Raw genomic sequence first — 22,510 nt, 5'->3', positions numbered from 1 at the left:
CATGAACAATGAGACATCCAGGGAGGTTAAACACAAAGTTGAAACTAATACACATATACACACAAATCCTTTTCTAATTATCGTGAACCTCTGGCTATGGATCTGCTCACAGTAGTGCATTAGAGATAAGACAACTGTTAATGTCCAAATCTAAATAAGATTTTTTTTTTAATCTATTAAGAAGGATTTGTACATTTGAAGTAGCAATGCTGGTTAACTACTAATCTGGAGAACGCAAGTTGTGCTGTTTTCCTAGAATTACAAACCAATTTCAAGTTAATCCCCTTGAGGACTGGACCCAGAGTAGCGAACCACTGCTGATCAGACAGGATCTTTATGGACCATGAACACTCATTCAACTCGTTGTGCAAGTCTGATCATTTGGAAAATGCTCAGTGAGATATGCTGTGAGCTAAAACTATGGTACTCAGAAGAGCTCTCGTGGGACACATTAAGTGATTCCGATGAAGCGCTTTGCTAACTAGTTGCATATTCGTTTGAATGGCTATAGCGAATCTGATTCATCAGAAGAAGCAAGATTACAACTTCCCTCACTGATGCAGATTGAGAAATTAACCCATTTTCATTGTAACTACTATATCACCTCTGAAAACCCACAGCCTAATTGTTATCACCTATATAAAAAAATGTTATCAGCCTGAACAATGTACCTGGCTAGTCAAAACTGTCTTACGTTATGGTCTAATCTTGATAAATATGTAACAGTTTTACAAAGGGAAAATAGTTTTGTTGTTTTTTGTTTGCTTCAGGTTTTTTTTTTTTTGTTTTTTTTTTTTTTTCCCCTCAGATGAGGAGCTGTGCTTCTATAGCTGTGATAATCTAGTCTTGCTGGAGGCCTGCACTTACTGTACCTCCTGGCAACTCCTCAGCTAAAGAAAGCTCTTTTGGTATTTAAAGCACAGCCTTCTATTAAAACCTACATTTTAAAATATTGTGATATATCTTAATTTTTGAGTTTATTTTCTCTTGGACAGCAGCTAAAACAGTGTATTTTCCAGTGGATTAAGAAAAATTAATTGGAGAGTGAAGTAATTGGAAGAAGGCATGTCACTGTCCATGGCTCAAAAACATAAATAAAATCACAGCTCCAGAAAAGATGCTTTCAACTGTTTTGTTTCCTGCGGCCATCAGTCCTATTACCTTTTTTCTTTTTCTCTGCTGCTGTCTCAGAGTGAAATAGTCCTAACTTGTACGAACCTCTACACACCTCCAATTCTTGCCTCTGCACTGGGTAAGACTCGGTGGAGGAGCATGTCTTAAGCCAAGTTGCCAGAAAACCAAAACGCAAACTCTCGCCTCAGGAGTAAAAACCCACCATACAAGAAAGAGAAGCAGCAGGCATCAGCCAGGTAGAAAGCATCCTCTTCAAGTCAGCACCTGCTTTGCAAAATCTAAGGGGCTACTCCAAGAAAATGATAATGCAGATATATCCACATAACCAAGCATTTCTGTATAATAGAGAACACGTGAAGGGACTGTCATGAGAAGGATCTGAGTTCAAGGTGTGGATATCAACCATGTATCACAAAACCTCATAGAAGGAACAGGCAGGATTAAAAAAATAGAACAGTAACAAAAAAAATAAAATAAAGCAGTACTGCCAAGATTAGTTACATGTATGATTGATACTGATTCTGTACAGTTGGACATAAGTTGAGCTTCCAAGTTCCAACGACCCAGTTAAATCTTATGTTCTCAGACATACATAGGTGAGAGTAAATTCCCCCCCACAATGCCTAACTGTCTCTAAAAAGCGTTACCTGTGGGCACCCTGGGATTGTCAAGAGCAATTCTGAACAATAATAATAATAACAATAATAACAACAATAATAATAATATATTCAAACAAAATTAAAGTCTGTCTCCCACAGAATTTTTTCTTCTGTCAAATTAAGAACACATTCAGGAGTGCGGACAAAAATAAACCTTCCCTAACTGTGAAGGTGGAGTGCTCTGACTTCTATGGATTCTAAAAATCCATAGAAGCTAATAGGTTCAAAGAAAAAACAAAATAGTGTTGCAAACACTCCAAGTGACCTGTGCCAAATGCAGCAGCTGGCATTAATAGAGTAAATTACATGATTATATTGAAGATGAATGTCACAGCTTTACAAACATAGATATCTAGCACGTTTTAGCATTCAAATCAGCTACAGCAGGAGTAGACCAAACAGATATGAATGAACGTGGTTTTGAACTGTAAAAATGAAAATCAGTCTCCATTTACTTTCCAGGATTCAGACTTCCCTTGTGAGCACAGAATAAAGCTTGATGGCATTTTCTTAGGTTTTTCAAAGAGAAGTCCCTACACTGCAATATTTTAAGCACCTACTGACATCTTGTCAGCTGGGAAAAGAGTATATTGAGATCAAGACAAAGATGTCATTTGATCTCACTGGAAATCAGAATTCTGTTCTATAATATGACCTTGATACCTCTCTCTGTGGTAGAATGAAAATAAAACCTTTCAGTCTGGAGAGTGGGAGGCTGGAAAGGTGAACAGACTTTCCCATTACTCGTAGAAGCCCAATGCTGATAGTATTTACCATGGATATATATATATTTTTTTTCCAGAAGTAAATATCTGAAGCTACATCTCAAAGTCCCTGTCAGAATGTTTCTATCTGTGCTACTGGCTGTTCTGAGCACTGACCTCTTTCCTGCTCCAGGGAATATTTTGCCCAGGAAGACAATACACTTCTACAAAATATTCAGATGTTTACATGCTTCCTAGAAAATAAATAAATAAATAAATCAGCTAGTTTTAGTTATAGTTCTGCAGCCTTTCTATAATGGAGTATTTGCATTGACTGTAATAGGATTACCTGCATCATTAAAGGTTTCAGGAGCTTTCCCTTGGCTGGCGTAGTAAATGAAGAAAATTATTTTCAGAGTATTTGGTTTATAACAGAAAGGATTAATTATAGCTCCAATGAAGCTAAGCTGCAAAGATCACTGTGATCACCATCAGCTCCAAAAAAAATTAATGCATTACATATGAGAGGTACTGAGAGCAGCACTGTGGGCCATAGGATAATAGTTCATGTAAGCAGATTTCACTGACAAATCCTGAAAAAGGAGAGAAGATTCAACACTTCATTATCTTCATACCCTGTCTAAAGGCATTTGGAAAGAACAAGAGTGCGTTTGCAAAGGGTGACACAAAGTAGTCAAACTAATATACACTCTTTCACATGGGGTCATCACACAATCTACCAAAGGCTACTGCAGCACTAAGCCTAAACCTATGCCAAAACCTAGAACACTAAAGAATCAAAGCTAAAGTGGGGACATCATGCTCCCTTGTACAGATGAGGCTGTGAGAGAGAGAAAAGAAATTAATCTCTAGGCATTTGAAGCCGTTACTTTTAACTTGTTCTAACTTCAACAAAGGACTGAATTTGGGGTGAATTAATTTTCTACTCTCTCAGTCTGAAGCACCTTTTCATTTTTAGGCGTACAGAATATGACACTTAACTAAGACAGACTATTTAATGACCTGATTCTAAGAAGTCTTCCTCTCACTGTTGGTCTTATTAAAATTGATAGTTATTCAATTGAGTGAATATGATGATCCAAAGAACCACAGCTAGTCTAAGACTATCAGAATCTACTCTTTATTTAAGATAGCAATTGCACTTAATTATTTGGCCACACAGCCAAAGTGTGTATACAGACACAATCAATTATACTCTTGATTGTATGCGTACGCATGTGCAAGAATGCATTTTTCTAGGGTTGTTTACTGAGGTGGTCATTAAGTTTGAAATACTGCAAGTAACTACATGGAGAAGTGACCAAGGACAAAATCCTGCACAGATATGAAGACAGTTATAAACTCTGCTAAATACATCTGAAAAGAAGAAATAGAGATTAACTGAATACAAGCCATGATTTGTTCTTGCAAGACGAGGTCAAGCTGCCACAGAAATCAACCAGAACAGGAGTAATGCTTATACAGAATGCTTCGGTAGAATTCTCTATTGTTTCAAGCATTTTTTGTCTGCAGAATAAAAGAGCTTACCCTCAAAGGCAAATGCTGAAGCATCCAAGCAGCCTGGTGAGGTACTGATAAATACAGTAGGGAAGACTCCTTTCTTTATCCAGCCTACAAAACAGCTGCAGAGCTGACGCACTGCAACCCCTGGAGTCTAAAATATCCCTCATTGCTTATTCTGAACATCTAACACATAATAATGGGTCTGGGCCTTACACTTCCCTACTGTTCCCCTTCCTTAGGTCAACATGTACCAGTGAATGTCTTTCAGAGGGAATTTGCCTGTAGGAGAATCCATGCAATAGAGCATTATGTGGATGTGTGCTGCCCTTTTCTCACAGAACCTCCCATCATGCACACATTGGCAGGCATGCCATTTAGCTATTCCTGCGCACACAGAGAAGTGCTAGGATAGTATTTCCTGTCCTGCCCCTGCCAGTAAAGCACACAGGCAAAGCTGTCAACAGAGCATGCAACAACAATTCTATATGAATTAAAGGAAATGTAAGAGATATCTTGCATAAGCTACTAACAGCTATTAATAATGCAAAGTATTTAAGGTGAGAATGCACACCAAGGTACTTTGCAGAACACTTTGCATCAGGAGAGTTGGAATCCAGCCTGTGCTTTAAATGCTTTAACTTTGATACTGGGATTCCGATTACCGCTCACTGAAAATAAGGCAGCAGTGTCTGTCCACCTCAAAGAAACTACGTAATCACTCCCGTCTATACCTTTCAAACCTGATTCTCTTTTTGACAGGAGAATGACTGAGCAAGATTAGACTCCCTTTCCAGTTTTTGCAGTGATTCATGCAGCTCAGAGCACATATGGTCAGGCAGTATGAAATAACCTTCCAGACCCACCCCCAATAGCAGTCTATTTTCAGTCACAACACCCTGATACTTTTAAGAAGCACAAATGGTCTAACTCAAAAGTTCTTGGAACCAGATCTCTAATTTAATTTTATTGGATCAGGTGATTAAAGGAAATTATTCAGCACAAACAACACTGAATTAAAAGCAAAACAACTTTCCTGAAAATGACTTTCATTTTTCACTTTATTCTATACCCCATCTGCTTCTGATGACTTAATTGCTGCTTCTCAATATCTGGAGAGATTGGTATTCATTAAAAGAATCCATACCAGTTCAAGATTCTAAGACCTAATGCTATAGTATAAAAATATAGACAAATTGAAGTCACATGGGCAAGGGCAATTACAAAATTGAATTGTTATATATTTATAGAAGCAGGCTCCAGAAAGTCCCAGCAGCCAAGATGGCCTTTGTAAGTAACTGTGAGCTGCCTTTTCTGTATCAGTTCCAAGTCTGCCGCCATTGTCTTAGGGCTAGGGCAGCTACCTGTTTCCAAAGGATGCTAAAGACTAGCACGTAATTCTAGACAAATGAGAAACATTCATGTAGCTACATTTTTTGGTTTACTGTTAGCAGCGCAGACTAATCCAAACTAATATGGCATAATAAAAATAGTAACTGATCCTGAGCACAAGAAACTAGCTTCTATTTGAGAATGTTGGTCACTAGACACTCATGCACAGAAGCCCTAGCTCTCCTACAGCAGACATATATTATACGGCCAGAAGGCGAAGGGAGATGATTCTCTCCACCTACTCTGCTCTGGTGAGACCCTACCTGGAGTACTGCGTTGAGCTCTGGGGCCCCCAGCACATGGAAGGCATGGACCTGTTGGAGCAGGTTCAGAGAAGGGCCACAAAGATGATCAAAGGGCTGGTGCCTCTCCTGTGACGACAGGCTGAGGGATTTGGGGCTATTCCGCCTGGAGAAAAGGCAGCTCTGGGGAGACCTCAGAGCAGCCTTCCAGTACCTAAAGGGGTCTGCAGGAGAGCTGGGGAGAGACCCTTTGTCACAGACTGCAGTGACAGGACAAGGGGGAATGGTTTTAAACTAAAAGAAGGTAGATTTACATTAGATATAAGGAAAAAAAATTTTCTCAGAGGGTGGTGAGGCCCTGGCACAGGCTGCCCAGAGAAGCTGTGGATGCCCCATTCCTGGAAGCGTTTAAGACCAGGATGGATGGGGCTTTGGGTAACCAGGTCCAGTGGGAGGTGTCCCTGCCCAGGGCAGGGGGCACGGAATTAGATGATCTTTAAGGGGCATTCTAACCCAAACCATGCTGTGATTCACTGAACCACAATGCCACTTCACAGTGGCCATGATGCATGCTTTTGAAAAGGGAAAAAGGTCATTCAGCTATTCCCTGAAAGTACACTTTTCTGTACAAATGAATTTGAACCAGGTGCAAGATGGAAGCTAACATTTTATCCTTAGGAAAGATGTTATCTCATTACATTGAAGACACATGCTTTATAGTCTCTTAGCAAGAATTTTCCAGATTCTGTTTACTGTCCTCCTTAACCTAGAATACTAAAAACACATGAATTTCCTTTGGGAAAGGAGAAATACACTTCCTATTTTCTCACTTGCTTGTTCATCTCCACCTCATTTCTTTTCATCACATTAAGGCCACAGCACATACAGAAAGGCCTACTTCTACCAGTGTTGCTGTTACACCACTTACAGTGCAGAAATGATACAAGCTATACCTATACCAAGAGGCAAGGGGCAGTGCACAGCTAACCCTTTGAGAAGGGAAACAAGTCATACTGGAGTCTTGGTAAACTCTCCTTGGCTTGCCAGTTTGGACAACAAGGAGACCAGGATCCTGAATTTACATGCAGCTATTTATTCTGGATTCTTGCATTAGCTTCTAAATAAGACAAAAGAAAAACACTGAAAACTTGCATTCAACACAATATACATTTAGCAGAATACAGCAGCTCTATTAAACATCCTATAATTCCCACCTCAGAGCCCTGCCTTCAAGAAAGCAGTGAAAAGAACGGACAAAGTGCCCTTTGGCATGTTTTCTTCTTTGTGCAATAACAACTAGTGATTCATATAACACATCTTATATCTTGCTGTTCCAGGGCTTGTCCTAAGCCTTGTTGCTCTGTTTTATAACATACTTGATATTAGCATGCAGGTGTAAACAACAGAAAGTTACTTACAAGCAAGAATAGTATTTCTTTATTTCTTCTCCTGTGTGTATTTTAGGGTTTACTGAAATTACCACTGTATTTTTCCTAGAAGGAACAGCCAAACTCAGTAGTTCTAGGTTTGTGAATATTCTCATGACTTTTGGTCTTTCTGATCATCTTTAGTGCTCTTGACTTACACCTAATAAATCATTTCAGACAGGCTTAGCCTTCATGCTCACATAAACTTTAATGTAGTGACACACAGAGCAGGCAAAATTTCAGGTTCAGCATGAGTGTTTTACTGAACCATGGATAGCTTTCAAATGAAAATCTCTTTACCATAACTAACCTTGCCTTTTTTTTTTTTTTTACGCTCTAGTTCCAAAGCTTGGTTTTGCCCCCATAGGCACTAGTGTGTGTTACTGCTTACCTTGTAAAACCAGCAATTCCACAAGACCTCAAACTGCTGATTCTAAAAGAAATGAGACAACATCTGCCTCTTGCTCAAAAGCAACATCTGTGTGTTCCAATCAGATTAACGGATTTATATTTTTTCTTAGATTCTGACCGCTCAGACAATTCTTGCATAATTGAGAGACCTGCAGCTTCTTCACATTGCAATCTGAACAAAGCATCTTTTCCAAACATCTCAGTAGTAGTCTGGCTGTTTCTCTCTTGAAAACAAAATGCTAAAGGTTAATGTGGAATTCCATTGTCTCTTGATCACATAGACTGAAACCTCCAGAAATAAGTGTGGATTTTTTTTCCTTACTTTTTTTCTGGGGGGTGGACATGTGTGTTTTCCTTTTTATTAAGATGTTAGGTTAAGATATATCCAATTGGGAAATGAAAAAAAAAGCTTTGGTCCTGATCCTGTACATACCATATAATTGCTGGGAAATCAGTCCTTCTAGGGAACTGGCCAGAGTCTGAGGGCAATCAGCGTCTTACCAAATTGCACTCTAAGGTATTTTGAATAATTTTTTAAACTTGAATGTGATTTTCAGTTGTCTGAAAGAGACAATAAGTTGCATATTTTGCAAACATCAGAAAAAAACAAAACAAAACAAAAAAAAACCTTATTCTTACTTTTGAAAGAGGCAGTAGTCTAAGATGAATACATATTGGAATAATTTAACATGACTATTCAGATGTAATTTCTGTAAGGAAGAAAACACAAATGCCTGAACTTAAAGGACAGAAAATTGCCTGGAAGTGTATAAATAACAACTTACGTTTACACTCTTCTCAGTCTCTGTAGAAATGCATGCTTCTTAAAGCCATAATTGTAAGGGCAACAACAACAAAAAAATCAATCTTGTAACCATCCAAGAAATTTGAGGATACACTTTCCTTAAAGTTCACAAAATCTTAAAAGGTACTAACTTAAATCAGTCACCTATCACATTCTGAAGATAGAAAACATCATCCCTTTAATTCATTTGCTCATGTGTAGAATGAGAGTAGAAATAGTTTCCAAGACCAAGTATTCAGGCATGAAAAAGATTATTCATACAGTCTATACATTTGCTCTGTAGAGCAAACCTGGAAGTGTTTCAATACAGTACCACACATGCAATTGGTTGGAGCATTATAAGACAAAATTGGTAGACAGCCAATTAATCTTAATTTATCGATGTCAAGATTACATTTTGATTTTCTTCCCCCAATTAGCTCATGTTCTCCTCACCTCAACCATAGCCTAACGTTTAAAATCCTGAACTCCTCTTCTAACCCTGTCAGAAAGCAGAAATTCCATCATTTTAACCTAGTAGCTGACCATATCATCCACATTTAGAGCATCTGTTTTGTCAAGTCAGTAGTAACCAAAAATTTTGAAGAAACATGGTAAACATTACTGACAAGTTTAGAAGATCATCAGCATTATGGCATATGGTAAAAATCATAATTTGTTGGTGGGTTGGAAAGCAAAAGGAACAGCTCTGACAGCCCATCTCATTATCAGTGTTTCCTTTTGACTTCCTTATTGTCTTCCATATTTCTCAAAAGTTCTTCCTTACCACCTCTCCCTTTGCACTACACACTGGAAGAGATTCAGAAAACTCAGATGTAAAGCAGACAGACATAAACCAACAAAATCCTTGTCTAATTACAAACACAGAATATGTCCTACATAAGTGAACATTCTCTATGCAAGCAGATCATTTTTTGAGGACTGTTTCGTAAGGAGAGCAGCTCTGTCTTAATAGGACCATGAACTTACATTCTCAAGCTCACTCTAAAGATCTGTCCTTTGCTATCTTGGGGCCTTAGCCAAGACCACTGAGATGCAAGAAAGTTGTTGCTAATTGACTTCAGAGGGCTTTGGATCTGAAAATCTTGGCAAGTCTGACTCTTCAACAGCTCTTAAAAGGAAACTGAAAAAGTCTGTCTTATGCCACCATATCAAAAAAAATCAGAATTGCAAAGAAAATAGTTGAAGGTATCCAGATGATATATATGTGCTCTTCAAATATTTAGTAGCCCAAAAAAATGAGTGATGGATGACTTATACTTTCCAAAACTTGAGTTTACAGGAAAACCAAAGGAAGTTTAGCTTTAATTTCATCTCCCTGCTGACTACGTTGCCACTTGAATCCTCAGAAAAATTTACCATGTTTTACCCTTTTTTCTTTTTAAGAAATGGGATTCCTGTCTCCAAGATCTGCCCAAATGGGAGGCAGAAAACACAGTCCAATGCAGTATCTGGATTTTGTATGGCCCGATCCCATGACATAAACCATGCCCCCACAAACTTACCCTCCAAAGCCCAGTGATCGTTGTGAAAACAGAGCTATGCTCTGAAACACCAGAACTACACCAATACTGTGCATTGATGACTACGTGACAATTGCATTTTCTTCCTGCAACAGGCCTAAGTTCAGGTCCTTTATTAATAAAGGCCCAGGAAACCAAACTCAGCTAGGGAAAACACGATCCCATTTATATCAGAAAATGATCTCTTCAGCTCTCTTTAAAAATGGTATTTCCCTTGGAAGAAAAATACATGATCATTTGAAATGTTGTTACTTTGCCAATAGACACTGACAAGCACTTTTGACAGTCAGCATCTCCCAGACAGCAAACAGCCTCTCTGTCACACCAAGGTTAAGATTCAAGGCCAGGTTTGAATAGCTCCTTTGCTTTTGTGAGTTTCTGTCAGGCCCCTGACATTACTAGCATGTATTTACTGTGATCTGGTAAACAGAACAGAGAACACGGCACATGGTAGTGATTTAAACTCTGTCATTAGCACATGGCAGGGGGGAGGGATTTACTTGTATAGTTCACACATACCATACAAATTCTTTAAACAAATAAAGAGCTGTGGAGGGTGGGAGGGAGGGAAGGGGAAGAAACCTATACAAAACTGAAATTTTCCACGCTTTCCCACACTTGTTTGGAGGGCTGGCTCCCCCCCCCCCCCCCCCCCACACACACACACACACATGATGGAGTGTCTCCTCTTACCCAGCTCATCAGGAATTCCTCTCGCACTGCAAACACTGAGGTGGCACACTGCCTACATTTCAGGAAAAACTTGGCAATGTACAAGTAGCTCTAAAAACATGTACTGGGGGCAGAGAACATTATCTCATAATTTTAAGAGAAGCAGTCACCATTTCAAATGTAAAATATTAACCCTTTGTGCTAATGAATACTTGACAGAAGCAAGTACTGTAACATAAAACATCCCAAATAGAGGCAGGGAGCACAGATATCACATTAGGGCGGAGAGCACAATGCCTTGTCCATTAAAAATTTAGTGATGCAGCTTTGGTTATGGTGGAGTTATGCAATTAAATGCACCTCAAAAGAAATACTGGGCAAAGCCTGGTGTTCTCACCTCTTCACTGGTACGTAGCATAACGCAGGCTGCTGTGCTCTGATGCAAGCAGCGTTCATCTCACATGTTATGTTGCTGTCAAGAACAAGGAAAAACAAAAGAAAGAGGCCGCTGGAAGAGAGTGACACATATGAAGATGATTTTATATTTACTAAGAACTGACTGTTCTTGAATCAACGTAATTTGTACATACATTCTTTTAACTTGGTGATGGTCTACAAAACCCATTTCATATGGATTAAAATTAGTAATTTTTCACATATATTATTTGGTCATGGCATTCAACCATCTTATAGATAGGTAAATAAAATTTCTTGTTTACTTCTAAGAAATATGAGGCAAAGGCATTCAGGATCAATTTTGCTTACTAAAGACACTATTTCTCCATTGGGTTCTTCAACAGCCCTAAGGTGTCTAACAGCCATTGAATTCAGTGTTTCTTTTAAAATAATAACAATATAAAAAAAAGTATTTTGAACTATGTAACAGTTCTAAGAATTGGAGGCAATGACTTCATTCAGATGTGTGCAAAAGACAGGATTAAAACCTATGAGTCTGTGAAGGCCAGATACGCCCAGAGATACACAGGGAGAAGCTCATCAGAAACAGTTTGGGGGTTTTGCTCACAATCATTCCACTTTAGACATTTGCTGATCAGACTGCAACATGCCCTGAATAACGGAAGGCAACAACCCCATGAGGATGTGGGCAGACACAATAGAATATCTAGATACTAACATATCACCTAGACCTTCAGCAGGCACGAGAATTGATTTATTGTCTTTACAGCTCATGAAGGAGGAAGAATCAGTCCTCAGACAGGGAAAAAAAAAAAACAGAGAGAGATTGATTTTTGTAAAATCCCACAGGAAGCACACTATTTAAGTAGACTGCTGCATCACCTGCACTTTCCAGGTTAATTTTACACAAAATTTAGTAATTCAGTATCTCCTAAAGTGTTTCTAGCAGCAGCATGTACCCTGTTCTCTAGGATTCAATCCCAACCTAAAAGGCAGATGAGCAGAAAGGAGATGAGAGGACTTTCCAAAGACACAGGCAACGGCCAGCTGTCAAAGTGCCCCGTGAAAATGAAGTGTTTTCTTAAGTTTCTGTCAGATATGATGTAGACAAGAACTTACTGCTATTTTTATATGTCTCTTATGGAGGATTTTTGAACCCTAAATTAATTGAGATATATCTCTAACCAGAATTAACACCATCCTGAACAGATAGACACATAGGTAGTAGATCTCCCTTCAGGATTAAGTACAAAACTGTTAAAAGAAGATTGACTTCTACTTTACCTCTGCTTCCCCATCCCTTCTCTCTGTACTTCCAATCTGCTTCATATTGACAAGACTTGTCCATTTTAAGAAAATATCAACTTAAAACATATGGAAGAAAAGAAGTTGAGGAGAGAAGGCAACTACAGGGAGAGAATGCAGAACACAGTAGTGTATTTACAGACTGCTTCTTGTGATCCCCTAGTGCCACCTTTGGTTGGAGCTCACAGAGTATGAAAAAGCCTACAACCTGCAAGAAAAAGTTTCTTTCCCTTGATGTCTCCTTACCTGCAGAAAGTCTCCTACTGTATTCCCTATTTAAAAAAAAAAAAAAAAAAAAAAAAAGAGAGAGAGAGAGAGAGAGAGAGAGAGAGAAAACATTGGATTTTTCCACTACAGTTACTGAACTAGCATCTACTATTCCTATACCATCCCTGTGTCCCCTGCAGCGTTAGCTCACTTTATTTTCATGACTTAAGCATTCTCCTGCACCAAGGGGAAGAGGTACATGCAAGGAAACTGCTTTGAGAGGTTCACACAGTACTGCCTGAAAAAGGAGGGTGAAAGACTAAAAAAACCCTTCTGTTGTTTCAGTTATCAGACATGCTCTGTGAATTTTTGTACATTCTTGTCCATGGTTGCAGCTACAAGCCTTTTGCGCCAAACCCTCAGAGCAGGTAAAATGCTTCAGGAAAGTTAATGTAACAATTTTAGCAGCTTCAGCATTTTGCTCTCGCCAAGAATTAGACCCAGGAGCATAACAAAGACAGTTGCTTAAATCTATTAATAAGTAGTGTACATTTACCACCTCAATATTATAGTGGCAACTGACAAAGCCATTTCAGACACGTATGTAGGTGGTCTACTTCATGATGCAGAAAACAGAGAAGCAAATGAACTGAAACAAAAAATTGAATAAATCACTACAGATGTACCTATATACACTAAAATGCACAGATGTGTAAGTGCATATATATATTTATGCATACGTGCAAATATGCACATACACATAAAAACAAATATATGTATACACACTAATATATATAATAAAGGCACGCAGATGGAAACTCAAGACACACAGTAGATCTATAGAACCGTTTCAATAGGATATAGAGTTACTTCATAAAGTAAGCCAAACGTTTTTTGAGTACATGAAAGACAACATTTGAAATATCAAGCAAAACAGTCATTAAGAACCTCATGGGCCTACCAGCTACTTTTCTAATGCTTTAAGTTAACAGCTGCAGTAAGAGGCCCTTCAAGCTTCCTTCCCTGCTGAGAGTCATGCAAACTTCTCTTCTAGAGAGCTTCAGAAGTAGTCAAGAGAATCTTCTGCAGTGGTGGTATTATACTGCTTAAATAAATGGGTTTACTTTACAGCTAGTATAACTAGATATTTAGAGAGAACTTGCTTTTTCTTTAAGGTTATTTTCCACTTTGAGTTGTCAGAACACAATTTATGTTTTTGCAAGAATGGTCATTCTGCACTGCAGGCTTTTCAGAGAGTCAAGCAACAGCTGCTCGGCCTTCTTCATCTGATCCTCCTCTTAGCATGTTCGATTCCATAGCAGGAAAGAGGAAACAGAACAGGAAAAATAGAATTTTTACTACTAATATATAGCAGAATGTTATTTGCAGAATATATTATCAGTAAATTAGCAACAGTAAGAATAGTGCTATTCCAGGTGTGTCTTCGCATGTACTGGTAGGAATACCTTTGCCACTGTTTCATCTCCTGGGAACTTCTCTTTCATCCTGGACTCTTGTTCTTTGATTTCTCTTTTCTTGAGGCATTAACTACAGTATCACTGCCTCACACAGCTACCATCCACTCACTCCCACCTGCTTTCCTTCCTACACAGTACCCCTGCAAAATCATATCCTAAAGAAGCCTCAGGCTATTTTACTTTGTGCCCTAGTAATGATGTTCTCTTAGGCTAGCAGTTGAGAAAGATGACAGGTTGACTGTAGTCTACTTCATGCAGGTGCCATTTGAATATTAATTATCCCTAACTAAACTTCCTACTTTCAGGCCATTCTTTAAATTTGAACTTAAGACAGCAAATTCCATAGACTGAGAATCATTCCTAGTGACTGTAGACAGCTAATAGAGACATCTAGGCTAGGATCCTAATCAACAAAATGACCAGATTATTTGAGTCTCTCCAGTGACTGTGAGCAGGCCGCAGTTAAGAACGTGATGTTAATTCAGGTGAATCTAAACTGTATTTTCTAGTTTTTATTTGCCAAAAAAAGAATCCTCCACAGGAACAGTTGTCTTCTCTGTTGGAGTTCTCAGGAAAAATCAAGCTTGAAGAGGACACTGTTGTCCTTAGCGGCATGATGGGATATGACAGAAGTGATTCTATGTTTTCAGAATCAATTTTTGAGTAAGGACACGTCTTTGCCTCACCTTCCTCATGCTACTATAACTAACACACAAAGTAAATCTACAGGCAAGCACAAACTATGGTGCTATTAAAGCATTGTAACTCATGGCAATTCAGACACCAAAAAGTACTTTATTTCTCTTTCAGTCACAGGCAACCTAATGTATGGTGTCCTGCATTAACTGTAGTCCTGCCAAATGTGATCATGGTCAGACACCACTAAAATGTTGCTAAAACATACCATAGTAACTTGTCCACTTCATCCTTGTGGAAACACATTTTTTCCTTTTTTTTTTAATTTAATAAAAAATATATATTTGTTAAAATACCTTAAAATAATTATATTTCTGTAGCCTTGTTAATGATTCTGTGGCTCTATTCAATATTAAGTAGATAGGTATCGTTGTTAGATCCTTCATATGAAATACAATGAGAAGGGAAGGAGGAAACTACATGCAGTTTATAATAATTGATGTTTCCTGACTATAATCTTGGCATCTCTTTAAATCCATTTATAATTGTTTGCTACCTGTTCCTGAATATGAACAGGCTATTTCACCCATGAAGGGCAAGTGCTAAGCTCCTTCCCTGATTATGAAAGATCCATAACTCAGAAGGGCTACAGGCTGAAAGGCTGAAGTGAGTGACAAAGATTTGTCTTTACTTTTTTTTTTTTTTTTTTTTAAAGCAAGTCAAAGACTTATAATTACCCTTCATGGATGAAACAGCCTATTTGTTTTCCTTTGGTTGTTTTTCTCTTAAATTAAGCTTTTCAGGAAAGGGACTGAGCCCTGGCATCAGACAGCAAACAGAAGGTTGGTGATAGATCTGGATAATTAGTATTTTGGGACATGCTGGATAAGCCAAAAAAAATAAATTATAAAAACCTTGTTGTGTTACTGAAACTATTTGGGGTTTTCTTTTGTGTATGTTTTCACCAAAGCGAGTAACAGAAGTAATATTGAAGAAAATGTTTCATTTGATCAGACCTGAAATATACTGTTTAGCTTTGTGATATATTTGTTATTTAGTTTCTGTTTTGTGTGTTTTTTGTTTTTTAATTAAATTTCAATCTAACATTCTATTTCAATGACTGTTAAAGAATCACCAATCTGCCTTAGTTCACAAGGGACATAATGAGGAATGAAAGAAAGTCACTCACTAAAGCACAAAGTGAAGATCAAGGCACATTTAAAAAACTAGTGCAAATTGTGGTGAAAAACGTAAGCACAACTGTAGAAGCAGAAAGGAATGAAAATGCAGGAAGACAGAGAAGTACCACTGCTGCACGCTAGAGTTTGAGGCTATTTATCCTGCTTTGACTCCTTTGGGAACCACAGTACTAACCTATATAAGTGAGCCACGTTACCTTACATGAATTCATGCAGGACTGCTAGCAGGACACCTGGTCAAAAGACAAGGATATTGCACTGTCCCTTCCCTAAGGATCACAAGGGATTCAAAGAATAAATCCTTTAAGATGGTAGTGTAGGCGGCACTACACGATCCCAGTTCTCTCAAAAGAGATACATGGGAGTGCTATCCATGTGATAAAACTCAGAGGCAGGAAATGAATCGTATTTACTACACACTTCTAACTCTGAACTCTACTAATCAATTTCTGCCAGAAGTGTTTTGAACACAACACACCTCCAAGAGCTGTATGATTATTTTGTCACCTTAGTAGGTTTCCTCCTCCTCACCAACATACTGTTACAACATTGTCCTCCAAGTTACATTTGCCCCTATTTTTTTTAACCAAAAAAATTGACCACTGGGTTTAAGAATCAGCATTATGCCACTCTGCAGAGCTACAAAGGGGAGGGAGCCTTTTCTTTTAGTCAGTAAATACTGTCAGCGTCCCAGTGGTTTGCAGAATATTTGTTTCTAGTCCTCAAGGACCCAAGATTTTAAAGCACTGACATTTTAACTAACCTTACAGAAAATGCAGATTTACCATACGCATAGGTTTAAAAACCTCAGAGACCATATACCAAAATGATATGAATAGCTTTTACAGCACATCAAGTTGGTTACTATTAATTGTTCTATTAGTTGCAAACAGTCACTGAAGTCACACTTCATTTAGCACAAGTACTTATTTCGTAAAAGATTAGGAATGCTGTAGCATACAGTGCTTTATAGACATAACTGAAGAAGTTAAATGTTCCAATAAAATGTTAATATATTTGTAAAATAGTTTACTTCCTAGATATCTAATAGATGTAGTATGGATGGAACACAAATTATTTGGCCAGTAATAAAAAAAGATATTTTTAAGCCAGATTGAAAAGAGTATTAGTGAATCTAATTCCCCCTTTTTCCTTTACATCCAGCTGTCATTTGTTTACTAGTAACTTTTGAAAGCTTTTAAAAGCTTTTTTTTTTTAAGTAAAATATCTTGGTCTAATATTTGCTCAAAAGTAGACTAATTTGGGAATTTAAACTCAGGATAGAGAAGCAGAAAAATATACACGAAAATAAGAAAAATGTGCTAAAATACTAGAAAAACCACTTCTAAGTCTTTTATGCTCAGGTTACGCGTCTACAGCTGAACAGGTAGAAGAATAGTTTTCAGCTCAGCACAGAGTTTCCCCATGCAGAGAACTAACAGAATTCTGTTTCTTACAGGTGTCCTTTACTGCTGCTAAACAAAACAAAACGGCTGAATTCTTTCTGATATCTTCTCACTGGGTAATAATTTGGGTTTCTTTCCTCTATAAAGCTACTAGTTTTCAAATCCTAAAGCATTATTACAGTTAAGTGAAATTCAAATGTGCAGGTTCCAAAATAAATCAAAATGTTTTGCTTTAAACCTCCTTCAGCTACCTTCACCTTCAAAGGATGTGTAGTTTCAGTGCTTTTAACCTCATTTCCCGGAAGGGAATCTGTCCTTCACTTCCTGTAATGCATTCCTATGAAAACTATACTAAAGCTCAGGTTACTCTACGGAAATGTTTCAGAGATTATATAGCAAGTGTCAGCCTAGGCAATAAGCACGCTCTACCCATTTCTGTTACACACTGCTCACTGTTGCATCAAGCAAAAATGGAGAATTCAAACCTGGAAGTAAGCTATCACAGCATTTCAAAATTATTGAAATTATACCATTTTTCTACTTCTCCCTATTACTGTTAATATTTTTGAATATTTGTCTCATATAGATACTAAGGCTGCTTTTTTTTTTTTTCCTTTTTTTATTTTTTTTCGCCCTGTATTTCTTGACTGATCTTGATTGTTCCTAAGATCTTATTTTCTATTCCTAATCCCCAAAGCTTTATGAATTGGATGTAGGCAAAGTATTCAAACATACCTGGCAAAACATTTTGGAAGTTCTCCCAGTCAGCCAAGGATTTCCTCAAGATAAATCTTCAGGCTTTTCAAAAAGAAGAATAAACACAGACTTTGTATGTATGTATCACATATAGAGTATGAATTTCTGAATGCCTGTGCCAACATTTATTTCAAAAGCCTGCTGTTTGTGATACCAAACTGTAATGGAAGTGATCACACAGTGAAGGTCAGTGTTATTCTTTTCTTGAAATTATAAACAGGAGTAGGTTATCTCCTATGAGGTAGGCTTGCAAGCATTTTCATTAATAACAAAAACCAGAAGATGTTAAGCAAGGGTGTGAAACAAGGTGTTAAACATTTACACTTTTCCTCCCACAACAAATTTTCTAGTGCCTCTTTTTTTCCAAAGTTACACCAAACATCACTGATATCAAGCTTAGACACTAGAGAAGTAGGCTAATACGCATTTTACAGAGTAAAACATTATCTACATATATACACTGGGAAGAATTAGGCTCAATTAACTTCAAGCACTGCTTGCCAGCCTTCCTGCAACCAAGGCATAATATTTTTAAAATGACATATTTTAAGTTTGTGGATTTAAAGAAACATGTACCTCAGGCAAACATGCACAGAAAGTAGAGCACAACATCTCATCTGATTAGAGGACTCTATTACTGACTCCAATCACGTCTTCCTTCTGCTATGCCTTTTCTTAAGATAAACACCTGTGTTCCAGTCATAATGAGCCAAACAATTCCTAAATGTGACTTTATTCAAATCAAAGACGGTCTACAAAGAAGTTCAAGCTACTAGCATCATTTTTATGAGAATGTTTGATTCTTCAAGAGCCATATGACATATGAATGCGATGAACAGATCACAGAAAAACATTTTTTGTTAGTACATAAACACTGTGATTAGGAGTAAACTATTTATAATTTTCTTCCAAGCATTTCCAAACAAGTTTTACTGACAGAAGAGAATGAAGATGTAAAGATGAAAATTTCTTCTGAAATCATGTTAGGACTTAATATTTCTAATTTTCTCCTTGCTATTTATGAACAGAATTACATCTGTGAAAAATAACAAATTCATATTACATACTGCTTTCAGATCCTTCAGACTGAATTCTCTCAGGCATCCTACACTGCTTTGCTCAACATCACTGCAGTACACCGACAGCCCTGAGAAGACCAATTTTGTATATAATGGCACAGAGCAGTCAGTTAATTTTTTTTAATTGGGCACTAAATATCCCCATAGCTAGTTGTATCAGGATTAAAGGACTGAGGTTGGACATTCATCCCATAATGTTACACACACACAGCTTGACTTGTGTGGCATGCTGCTTAGCTGTTAGTGAGATATACCATCAATGCACTCCAGCTGCATAAGCCAATTCCATTTCAACACTATCAAGCAAATCCATTTTCACTGTCTTTGCATAAAGCAATGAGGGTGTCAGTTAATGTAAGATGTATTTCTGATTATTTCCTAAGAATACACATTACTGATTATCTTGGATGATATTTTCCTGCATTGCTTTATCAAAAGTTACTTGTCTGAATTGCAACTACCTATCATGCAAGGAATTACTTTATTTATTTACATTCATGTGATCACTGTTATGACTACATACACGTATATAACGCATAAGTGCTTTTTACAGCATAAAGGACACTATTAAATGTTATATATGTTACATGAAATACTTAATAATTGTGCTTTGTAGATGCTACAGAGCTGTTTTCCTTTCCCTAAGCAGAATCAAAAAGCTTAAATATATACTTACAAATACAGTACTGCTAATGCTTTTAAACAAATACTGTATAGCACAAAATATCTGCTGCTGGCTTCAGATGCAAGGATGAAGCCATTTTGCTTTTGTTTAAGATTGTTAAAGCTCGGGCTTACAAACGTAACCAGTTTTAAAATAATTAACTAATTTCCTAAAGGTCAATCCTGCCAAATGCTACTACACCGTTCCTGAGAATGTTAAGCTCGAGACATTTTTAAAGGACTGCACGAGAAAGCTTTATTACTGAGAAGTAATGCTTGGATGCTACTGTGATAATTTGTGAAACACATACACAGAAACACATCCATTCACAGTGTTTATACATTAAATTTTCACAGTGAAAGCACTACCACCTTGGAAACAACAGGGAGGCCAGTTCAAGTTTCACCTATTCCTGTGTTAGGCACATGTGTTATCACGCAATCTTTTGTCGCAGAGATAGTGCAGGCCTCTGCTTCTGGCAGAACCCTTTCCTGCCTTTCCCACCTCACTGCAGTTTAATTTTTCTTGCTTACGTATTTCAAAGCTCAGGTACTCGTGCATCCTACTCTGAACACTACAGCTCATCTCAATCCACTTTCTTTGCCCAGACAGCCCCAGCTCAAGCTGTCCCTACAGTTATTTCCCTCTTCTAACATGGATTTAAATCTAACCTCACTAACTTCTGTGTAAATAGGATATTGACTGTATGGTAAGTGGAGATGGACAGCTTCTTCCTTCTGATACCCAAATTTCAGAAAAGAAGCTGCAGATATTCATGGATAGTTGTCCTTGTTCTCATTCGACTTCCTACCTAAGTGGAGCTGAGATACAGAAAGTTCAGTTTCTCCATTTATTACAGGCAGTAGGAAATTGCTCAGGTATGTCTGAGATCATAACCTCTATGCCCCTACGTTGCCTCAGCCAGAAGTAGGAAGTCTGTCTCTAAAAATAATGCCTGAACATTTAGTTGCTTCTACTGTTTCTCAAAGAAAAATAAATACACAAATAAAATCAACACTGCACCTCACCTCCCCAGTTTTGCACTATTGGTTTTGAACCCTGAAATTCTGATGCTGGCCTCTACCATTAAAATGATGGGAGTAGGTTTGTATTTTGGATATGAAGCACTATTTCAGCCCTCTGCGAGGCTGGAGAAAGATAAGAGAAAATATTAGATGAATGATCAATAATCCCTCCCTTCTTATTTATATTGCAGTAGAAGCACTTTACAGCCTTAGTCATGGGGGACTGACTGGCCTCCTACTGACACACGTCAATACATTTCAGTTTTAGAGTTGTAAGATTTGCCACATCCACATTCTCATATATGTAAAAACTTCTGATGATTTACCAGCAATCCACCACTACTCTCTCAAAGCACAATTAAAACCAAATGTTTTAAAAAACAAACAAACAAGAAAAAAAAAACAAACACCACCACCAACAACAAAAAAAACAGATTCTCACTTAACTTAGCTGGTACCTCAGAAGTTGTGTTACCCTGGACTAGGCATTGCTTTACTAGGCAATTCCTAAATGTGGAAATCAGAATCATTGATGTTGGAACAGACCTCCAAGATCATCTAGTCCAACCACTGATGTCCAAATGCACTGTCCTTTGGGTCTAAAAAGTTCTAGTTCAACAGCAGATGCTAACAATCTTTTATTTTTAACCCCTAAATTCTGTTCTGTTTTTGGAATAGGCAACTGTAAAAACACAAAGTTAATTCAATTCCAATTGCTATCACAAGAGACATTTCTAGACATAAACACAAGACAAGGCTGTTTGTGCCCACTGCTGTTATTAGCATATGCTAGCATATTACCTACTGCTTGGAAGTGCCGAGTAACCTGTCATGCTGTGTACAATGCACAGGTGTACAAAACTAGGCTTTCTGCATACGATTCAAGTTCCTCTTCAAATTCTTTACTGTATATTCTGTAAAAACCATATGCTATAGTTTACTAAGGAACAATGGATAGTTGCCAGAAGTGATAACTGTAATTAAAAATTGTTAAATCAAAACTGTATAATACATTGTCTAAATATTCTCCCAGTGCGTAATTTGAGATGTTTTCCAAAACCTAGATGCTGAGCCAAATCTGTAGCTTGATTCCATTCTCTGAAGATTAGAGTTTCGTGTTAACATGTTTAGTTTGTCTACCAGACCAAGCAGCATGGCAGAAAAGGTAAATAACATGCATATTGTACAGATTTCTATTAATAACCTCACAGTTATAAATTAGGATTAGTTTTAAAGCAGCTGTGAAGATTTTCCATCACCGTTTGAGTCCTCTCACTGAAGGTTATTGTACAGATGCTTCACTGGAACACATTTAGCTATTGCCTCATGAAAAGTGTGGATAAGTACAGAGGGAAATAGTAAGAAATAAACAATGTATGGTCAGCAAGCCTGGTCTGTGAAATAGCTTACAGACCAGCTCAAAGCTTAATTGTGAATTAGTCCAGTTATGCAATATGGGGTTTTAAAGTTGGGCACCCCAACCATTTTGCAGCATTTTAAAAGTTTCTCTCTCAAGAGAGAAGCAGAGATCCAATCACTAATATTACTTTATTTCAGAGAAACTCTGTACTTTATTTCTGTACATTCTACTTTGAAAGAAGAGGGAGTATCCCACCTGAGACTGATAGTAACCAATGTTCTAATTAGTTAGGATTCTTTCATTGAAAATAGTTTTTCATTTTGAAAATGTCGTTTCTTTAGAAATCAAAGCTTCTTTTCAGAAGTGCATTACTTCCAAATAATTAAGGTCTGGCATGGATTAACTCAGAGTCTGATTAGCTGAGGGTCTAATGATTAAGGCACTTCCTGAGGATGTGGAAGATCCAGGTTCAAACCTGGTCTGCCTGA

The 22,510-nt window shown here is 37.6% G+C and overlaps 1 protein-coding gene across 13 annotated transcripts in view; it reads right to left on the bottom strand.

Annotated features, from left to right (window-relative positions):
• Window positions 1-22,510, bottom strand: part of LOC119717758 (uncharacterized) — a 518,405-nt gene that overhangs the window by 364,723 nt on the left and 131,172 nt on the right. The window contains exon 2 of one of the 13 annotated variants that reach the window (XM_072042444.1): window positions 17,874-17,936. The exons of the other annotated variants lie outside the window; for them this stretch is intronic. Within the exon in view, the coding sequence (XP_071898545.1) occupies window positions 17,874-17,885 (12 nt within the window). The 5' untranslated portion in view covers window positions 17,886-17,936. The remainder of the gene's footprint in view (window positions 1-17,873; window positions 17,937-22,510) is intronic. 13 annotated transcript variants of the gene reach the window in all.

The sequence above is a fragment of the Anas platyrhynchos genome, chromosome 9 (assembly GCF_047663525.1).
Source record: "Anas platyrhynchos isolate ZD024472 breed Pekin duck chromosome 9, IASCAAS_PekinDuck_T2T, whole genome shotgun sequence".
Classification (NCBI taxonomy): domain Eukaryota; kingdom Metazoa; phylum Chordata; class Aves; order Anseriformes; family Anatidae; genus Anas; species Anas platyrhynchos.
This window is presented reverse-complemented; position numbering and strand designations above follow the sequence as displayed.